This window comes from Fulmarus glacialis, unplaced genomic scaffold (genome assembly GCF_000690835.1).
Source record: "Fulmarus glacialis isolate BGI_N327 unplaced genomic scaffold, ASM69083v1 scaffold40555, whole genome shotgun sequence".
Classification (NCBI taxonomy): Eukaryota; Metazoa; Chordata; class Aves; order Procellariiformes; family Procellariidae; genus Fulmarus; species Fulmarus glacialis.
This window is the reverse complement of record NW_009213115.1, coordinates 38,260-47,234: the sequence shown is the minus strand read 5'-3', so window position 1 is coordinate 47,234 and position 8,975 is coordinate 38,260. Positions and strand designations below refer to the sequence as shown.

At 40.2% G+C, this 8,975-nt stretch overlaps 1 protein-coding gene across 1 annotated transcript in view; it reads right to left on the bottom strand.

Annotated features, from left to right (window-relative positions):
• The window catches only part of LOC104077024 (ankyrin repeat and sterile alpha motif domain-containing protein 1B-like), a gene marked incomplete at its 3' end in the record, with an annotated part of 41,791 nt that overhangs the window by 1,793 nt on the left and 31,023 nt on the right, over nt 1-8,975 (bottom strand). The window contains exons 4-5 of the mRNA XM_009578087.1: nt 7,929-8,000; nt 2,480-2,608 (exon numbers count right to left, since the gene is read on the bottom strand). Coding sequence (XP_009576382.1) covers nt 2,480-2,608; nt 7,929-8,000 — 201 coding nt within the window. The remainder of the gene's footprint in view (nt 1-2,479; nt 2,609-7,928; nt 8,001-8,975) is intronic.

Genomic DNA, 8,975 nt, shown 5'->3' with positions numbered 1-8,975 from the left:
GCATTCCTGGAGGACTGCAGATGTGAAAGATTCATAAACCAAACAGCTGTGAGTCCAGCTGGGGGCTTGATGGTGACATGAATAGGGCTTTGGGCATTAATTTGATGGGACGGCTTGATATCGCCCTTGCAGAAGAGCTACGAATTTAAAGCAAGCTCTGAAATTAGAAAATTAGACAAAAGTGTATTGAGTTGAACTGTATCTTTCTCTGGATCCTGCTGTCTGACACCTCTGGCATCTTTAGCCTTCTCTGGGAAGGATGCAATTCATTTCTTCAGGTTTTTTATTTTATTATTTTTTTACGGGCTACGGCACAAGAAGTTGGTATTTCCTTGAAAGCTACCAGTTGGTCAGGCATCAGGGAAAAAAAAGCAGTGCTTTTGAGCTCATGGCAGAACAAGAGGAAGAAAGAGAAGAGACGGGCAGTTCTTGTCCCATCTGCACAGCAGCAAAAAGCCTCAGCTGCAGGCATTCAGAAATGCTTCCCAGGGCGGACTGTGGAATAGACAAACAAATCACAGAGGTACTGTCCAATTTAGTTGTCAGAAAAATCTGAAATTCTAGGAGAGAATTTTGCTTTCCTTTGATTTGCTGTGCTTTTCGAAATGTTCCTTCTCAAAGACCCAGAGCATGTGGGAGTGACGCAGAAGATATCCAACAGTTCAACCGAATACGTGGCATAAAAGGAAAGCTGCCCCCATTATAACTTCCAAGCCAGGGTTTTACTCTATAAAGCCGAAGTCAATACAGCTCAGGGAGCTGAGACAATGAAGTGACACATGGTCCTTAGGAAAGGAAGGTGTTTCCTTAATCACCAGTAACTTGGATATTTTGATTTGGTGATTCCTTAATCACCAGTAACTTGGATATTCCCGGTCATCCCAACTTAATTTCTTTAATGATCCACACGCCTTCCAATCTACTACAAAGGTTACATCTGACTATGAATTTACTGCTGGATCAAGTAATGAGACAAGAAACACTCTTGTGATAAACTTGTTCACTTTACTGAAAACTACGAAAGATATTTAAAGAACTAGAAGTCACTAAGCTTCCTTTTCAATCTGAGCTGCTGCACAGGAGGAGAGCAAGACTGAGAGCAGGTGAGCTGGACCTTGACTGTGACTTGCTGAGGAAGGCAGAGGTTCTAGTTACTGTCCGGAGACAATCACTGCATTCATGGCAATTTCTACCCCATGAAGGACTGATGGAAGATACAGACGTGCTCCAGTGAGACAGGCCTGTAACACCCCTTCTGCTCCACCTCAGTGGAAGCCAGGCTCTGTCCCACCTGCACTTAGTCTCTAATTCCTACCTTTCCAGATATGCTTTAGATCAGGTCCAGCAGCCCCCAACTCTCCCCACAAAATCCTCCAGTGTTTGGTGAACAGAGCATTATCCTAAAAAGCACTAAGGATCCAAGCTCCTTCAGGTGAAGAGGATCTAAAACCCATGTCCTGGACAAGCGGTTAACCCCCAGCTATTACGGTAAAGGCACTACAACTACTGAGCCCCTTTCCTTTGTAAAGTAAGTCAGCCTTGCTTAATTAGGTGGCCACCTCCGAAGAGGACACAGTGGTCTGGGAAGCACCTTCAGCAACTTTAACAGCACTTTCCAGCAAAGTTGGAAGGGGAAATGTTTAAATAGGTGGGCTGAGGCACCTCTTCAGCTCCCCAGAAGCACCAGCCCCCCCACCCTGTTGACGGGGGACTCAAGGCTTCAGAAAAGTGTTTTTCATTTAAAAACCAAAATCTTCCAATATGACTTTCTGTACTTCAGGAGACCTTCCTCTCCTTCAAAAGTGTTTATAACAGTCAAAGAACACTAATTGTCTTTAGCTGTAAAGGGAAGCTCCGTTTCTCCAGGGACGGGAAGTGGGAATCGGTTACAGCTATCAGGAGGTAAAAATAAATACTCCTTGCCCTGAAGGAACTGACTGCTACTGGTACTTCAAATAGTCATCAATGTGGGAGAGGTTTGAATGTGCCCTTATCCCATGGATAGAAAACACTGCTTCAGGACCCTGATCTCCATCTTCCCTAGCTCCCTTCCCCCAAAACAGGTATATAAAATTCAGGCAAGGCAATAATTACTTTAACTACCGTGCACACAGCATTAAGGTAGGCATGAGGATCCCATGTTTTGTTATTTTTCCCTAAGTACTAGACAGGGATTTGTGACAGATGAGAAGTAGGGGTGTTTGCTCTCACTGTCACTTCTACACTTAGCCACTTACTCATAGTGTCATTTCTCTTAACACTATTGCTGCATGGACTGCAATATATCACAAAGTTCATTGCAAAAAGTCCCGTGCATCCTTGTTTCCCATTTATTACAATTACACTATTTCAGAGGAAGTGGCCTGTCTCATCAAAAGTAACTGAAAAAATACTATAAATGAAGAAAAACAATAGTCTATCAAAATCTAAGATTAATATATCTAACCCAAATCAAACCACTAAATTTATCAACACTTACAAATGCTTTATAATCACATGACTGGAAGATGAGTTTCTCCGGATGATGTTGCCAATATTGTACAGGCGTTGATGCTGTGGCTTCATTTGGAGGTCGCAAGGTAATTGAAGGCTCTCCCCAGTCTCCTGTCTGAAAATCACAATTGTTCGAGATGTAAGAGAAGTTGCAGGCAAATTTGCTATAAAGTAGCCCTCCATTGTGGTGCTCAATTAACAATAATTTATTTTCTATGCATAGAGCCATGTTACTAAAATAAGGGAATATAACTCCTACAACATTTTTCATGATTTAATTTATAATCCAAAGTCATCTACTGTAGTGTTTAATGAGGCTTTAATTAAATCTATTTGCCTTGAGAATAAAATCATTAGGCACTGGAAATGTTCCTTAAAAATAACTGTTTACAATACATATATGAGGATGAGAGCACTTGAAAAAAAATCATGAGATGCACAAAAATGCCATTCACAAATTCCGCTATGTGTTTTACAAGCTCTTCTACACAGTTAATGTCTTCCATTATCCAGCACATGTAACCGATAACTAACCTTCCTAAATGCCTAAGTAACTGGGACTTTGCTTTGATCTGAAGACTTATTATATATTCTTCATTTATATGAGGCATTCTTTAATCTCTTTATGAATATTTACTTTGATCACCTTCTCTTGATGTCTCATTGTAGAGTTACTAAAATTGCCCTTCCACATCCATCATTCTCATTGATATAGGTGATTGCCTTCCTGAGCTGTCATCTCCCCTCTTTCCTCAAAGCCCTGAGAGAACATGGGTAGGACTGCAGTTTGCTGCCAAATCCCTTCACAGGACACTCTTCTCCCTTCCAAAAAGAGCCAACGCAGGCATCGGTACAGGAACGCCCCCAGCATGGCAGTGCTGGTCTCACCTGCCATTGCGTATTTTTGGACGTGGCTTTACTGGACCTGGACTGACCTCTGGATCCTTGGGGGCTCCTTCCACCTTGCAGGCCCGTGCAAAAAAAATATTATTTTGAGTTTTTTTTCTTTTTTAACTGTGATCTCTTCTACTTTTGGTTCACATGTGCCCATGCTGCCCATGTCAACACCAGGGATGCTGCCAAAGCAGCGTCAGCTCACTTTAACTGAAAATGACCCGTGGATGGAGTCCTTCTCCTCTTCCCATGCCCTCTCCCCTCTGTCACCAGCCTCACTTCTCCCCTATCCTGTCTGGTCTGGTCTGTCTCTGAATTCCCCTCTCCTGCCCACAAACCTGATCTGGGGATCAGACTTCTCCTTCCTGATCCTCCTTCCTCCCTGCTTGTTCTCTCTCAAACTATTTTACCCTCTCCTAAATGACTATTTCAGTTTGGATTATGCTACTTCTTTCTTTACCTGCACTTATCTCTGTGTATTTTCTATGCATGTCATATTGTTAAAATATGTGTTGAAGCTGGCAAGGAATTGTCATCAGCATTTCACACAGAATATGGCTAGAAGTTAAGACTTTTAAAGCAAAAAGAAGTTAAGCATCAAAAGCACATGAAAAAATTCTTATCGAAGACAAGTCTGGCAAACTATCACATCCTACTAATTAAATCAGGACAGAGTAAACAAAACAAGTACATCATTTTCATGTGTCACAAAATAATGAAATGACACACATTCGCACAACTCTGCAATGAAAAGCAAGAGATAAATTTGGAAACATCAACATTACCCTGCCGATATGGTAACTTCAAGCAAGTGAACATCATAAAACAAGTTGAACCTAGTTAATCTTGGCACTGTTAGCACATCTACAAATTATACAGTATTGTAATTTCTGTTTTGCCTAGTTAAGTTGCCTATACAGATATGACTTCAACCTCAAATTTTGAAAGGAAAGCAGCAGGAGCAATTGCTCTAATTTTTGGCATTCTCTATCCACACAAATGAATCCTTCTGACCACTGAGTTGTAAAAATCTTCTATCATATTTAATTTGAAGTGGGAATTCGATTTCCTTAAGAAGCAGTTCTCCTTATAAAATAAGGTTTCAATCATATTACAAGGGGTAAGGATCTGCATCCTTATTAGTGGTGTTTGTATTTGAGTACAAGAGAAGATGGATTGCACCCATCACAAATTCTCACAGTGTGCTCAGCTGTCTCTTGCGAACTGTTCAAGGCCATAGCTGACAGACCACTTGAAATAGTCCTTTTTTTTTCCTAATAAAGATACACTCCTGCATGTTCTGTGTAAGGAAGCAGATCTCAGGAGGTACATCCTATCCATTTAGCAAAAGGTTACTACAATGGAACAGGAGTAAATTCAGGACAGAGATGCTATAAAAGTACATCTTTTGACCACTGGTCTTTCCACCGAGGAAGCACGGGGATGGCCATGAGGCAGGACCAGAATTTTTATGGAGTAAGTGACCCTGGGTAGCGCTCCAAACCCTTTTGTTGTGCTGGTCTGCAGGTGACTTTCCTCGCATGGAGAAAATGGACAGTACTGACAAATTAAGCGGGTACATAAGGAGCGAAATGAGTACATCATTTTACAGTTTGAGTCCCTTTTACATGAAAGATATTAAAAACATGGAGAATCGCATTGTTTCTGTCTGTAAATGAAGGGCAGTAACAAGAGGAATAGTGATTACCTCTCATCTTGGTTCAATTTTATAAAGGAGCTAGGAAGCAATAATCACGAGGAAATGAGAAATAATCTTCAACCAGGCTAATAAAACCAGTGTATGAGACACTTTGAGAGGGACTGTGTGGAGATCATTCGTTTGTATCCATTAATTGCTCTATAAATATATACAATCATCCTAGTACCTACTCCTTTTAAATTAGACAAAACAGAATTGATAAGATTGCTGTACGTGTCTCTAGGATCATCTAAACATGCAATACAGCTGAGGTTAAGGGAACACAGAGATACAGGATTTCTGCTGTTCCTGACAGACCTGCACCTGAAGACCTTTCATGTATTTCAGCGTGTCTTGTAGAGGGAGCAGCTACTAAGAAAAGCCACATAAAATTACACATCATAGGTATAGATTATTATGATGGATGAAGAAGACATGTTACAAAAGAAAATTTTATGACTATGTATAACTGTATCATAAGTGTTTTTTAATATTCAGCAGAAGTGGCTTCTGGTCTCCTTTCTTTTTGTTTCTTACCAAACTCCTTAGATTTTTAAACCATGCTATTGCTAGTATTCATTACCTATTTAGACTGAGTTATAACAGGGTAGTCCCCAAAGCCCAGATCCATGAAGATGTTTAGAAGTGTAATTCCTATTACATACTCCCCATGCAATTTCCTTTCCTTTTTTTTTTTTTAAAGGCAAGAAAGGCTTTTAAACAAGATTTAGACAGCTGAATACTTTCATAAATCTGGGCCTAAAAACCTCTACAGGAAGAAAAGGAGCTCCTCAGCTGACTGACTCTAGTCAGATACCGAAATTCTGAGATTTAGAATGTGATGATGGCAATTAACTTCAGGTAAAATACAAAGTAGGAACATCTTTGACCTAGGGAAGACTTGAAATGACAAGTCTCAAGTCTGGGGTAGAAAAATATGAATGACTAGTAGTTCTAAATCTGAGGAACTGGTGTGGAACAAATCATGGGTGATGTATTCAGGACCTTCATAAGCACCTAAAACACTTTCAGGCAGTATAGAAATGTTTGTAAATTGCCATGCAGGACCAACTATGATGTTTGACTTCATTTTTAAAAATAGATACGATAGGATTCGGATTTTCTGGTTTGAGTATTTAATTTGCAATTGTAAGAAATAATCAAACATTTAAGCTTATGTATTTTTTATGACACAATATACGCATGGAGATTTTTCTCTCTCTGATGATGTAGAAAGGCAAGAGATAATTTATTCCTCATCTAACCTTACAGCTCATCAGACAGCTGTGCAATTCATCACGTGTTTTTTGCTGTACTGCCTGTGTTTTAGTATTCTAACCTCCCCATGCCTTTAACCAGTGCCTTTCCTCTCTCTGGCCTCAGTCACCTTGAGAAAGAAGATTTTTTGCTCCACATTTTGCAGATAAAGAATTTACAATCACAAAACGGTCTCAAGTCAGGTGTCAAGGTGCCAGAGTGGTAAAGATTCAATCCTTTTACAGTGACAACTTTTAACCATAAAGGTCATAGCCTTAAAGACCAATATCTCATGCTGTTGCAGTGCTTCATAAAATGGGCAGATGTGCACTTCTCAGTGCTCTAGAAAGGGTGAGATGCTTGACGTCAAATGAGCTACTGAAGCAGATTACTGCTATTAGGTAATTTTTTACAATTGTTGCACATTTTTCTATCTCATCCCATTCTCTGAGAACTGTATTTGACTCACATTAAAGGCACCTGGATGCAGAGGTAGTCACAGGCAAGAAGTAATCTCAATAAAACTTCCATAAAACCCAACACCTGCCTCATCTTTTTATAAAAATGTCAAGTTAAAAACCCTCCATGCTACAGGGAAAAGAAAAAAAGGCCTGGTTTTGAGTGGCTTGAATGTAGTAATTTTTAACAAGGACCACATCTTACAACTTTTCACCTGTTAAAGCCTCATGCCTACTTATGGTAACATGCCTTAGTCACCATGACAACAATTGGAGCAAACATAGATACAACGCTTCTGGCTGAAAAATTAATAATTTTCTCCCAGTAAGAATTTTAAATGTTCTGTGGACCAGCCAAATCCTCATTATTTGCTTACGTTTTAAATCCTAGAGCAAGAGAAATTTTTTAGCTCCTTATATCTTTGGCTTTTGAAATAATGGAAACAGGTTCATGGTGTACTTACATTTTAAAAGCTTCTAAAGCTCAGTAGCCAAAACGGCCCCTCTCTGGCAGAAATTCTCCAAGGAGGCAGTTATATGACAGAAAATTAGGAGAAATCTACGGCTCCTCTGAAATACTATGCTTAGTGAAATCTGAACGACTGGCTGTCGTCCTCACCACGCTGCAATACGGACCACCAGGTTTGCTCTCGTGTGCCTCTGTCACAGGAGTGATGAAAATTCAGAGCACCATCAGCATTACCTCTAATTCCCCAAAAGTGCCTCTGCCAACACGGCGTGCTCCTCAGCTAGGCAAAGCCTACAGATTAACACAGAAAGGGCAGCACAACACATTGTGGGGGCGAAACTGTGCAAACCGAGCTGTTTACACGGTTTCTCGCTTTGGAAAAGTGAGCAAACAAAAACACCAGGAACAGAAGTCAAAGCTCCCCCTGAGCGAGACTGCTGCTGGCAATCCCCCCACCTCCTGTATGTACACCATACAGCCAACAGATGCTAGCCACACGGCACGATACACGAATGCGCGCACACATAATCCCAAAAGAGGGCGGACAAGTTACGAACTTTTTTTGTCATATCAGCGACGTGACACCCGTAGATAACACCATGGCAACAGACTGTACATCCATAGAGTGACAACATAGCCATTTATCACTGTATCTTACATTATGAACCTGATGGATCGATGAGAAAGGATATCCTGCATTCTGGTTGGTCCAGATCTCACAGACAGAGGACTGCTAATATAAACAGAAAACTACATCTCATCTTGTAAATATTAATGCACCGCAACCGCCAAAAGGCAAGAATAATTAAGAAAAGGTTTGCAATAACATTAAAGAAGGAAGTAAAACAGCTGTTAAAAGTAATTTTTTATTTATTTGCTGACGAAATATTTTTGGACTGACTGGAAGGAAACGTAGCTTATTCGGAGACTTTAGAAGAGGTTTCAAACTGTGAGTACAAGAAAACAATTTAGTCAGAAGTGCTGGTGATGTAAAGAGATGATAAAGTTATGCAGGCATAAACAGAAAATGCAGAGAGCAGAAGAAAAATTGGTTACTCTCCGTTTTTGGCAGGGAAGAATTTTGAAGTCAACATCTCAATAAAGTTTTGAGATTTGAATCTCTCTCTGTTGGAGACTTTCACAGGGAGAGAGGAAGGGAAAAATCTGGCAATACAGTCAATAGGAAAAATACGTTTTCTTTGTAACAATTACCAGAAAAGAATGCATTGCAATTAAGTGAAGCAGTTGCCCACCATCTCCTTCCAACAACAGTTCCTTTGCATACAAACACACAGATAATATTACCTTTGGTATTGACCATGACTCCGCTGTATAAATGAAAGGTTTCAGTCTACCTCCTATGTTATTTTACAGACAGTCTGTAGTAGCAAAGTAAAGTAAGCATACTGTAGCATCTCTAGCAAAAGCAATAGAACTAGACAAGCGCAGCATTCACCAGCATCTTTTACATATTTCCTTGTTTGGACACTCATCAAGAAAGCATCTGTGACACCTCAGCAAAAGCTAAAATAACATTTTACAGTAGCCAGGCAACTAAAACAAAGCATCAGACGTAGGATCTGCCCACAGTATCTTCGGCAGGCAGCAACGAAAGGCAATAAACACACATGAAAGATGCAACTGCAGCATCCAGAATAGATAGCAATTAATATATCAGTAATTTAACAGCAGCAAGAATGTGCAT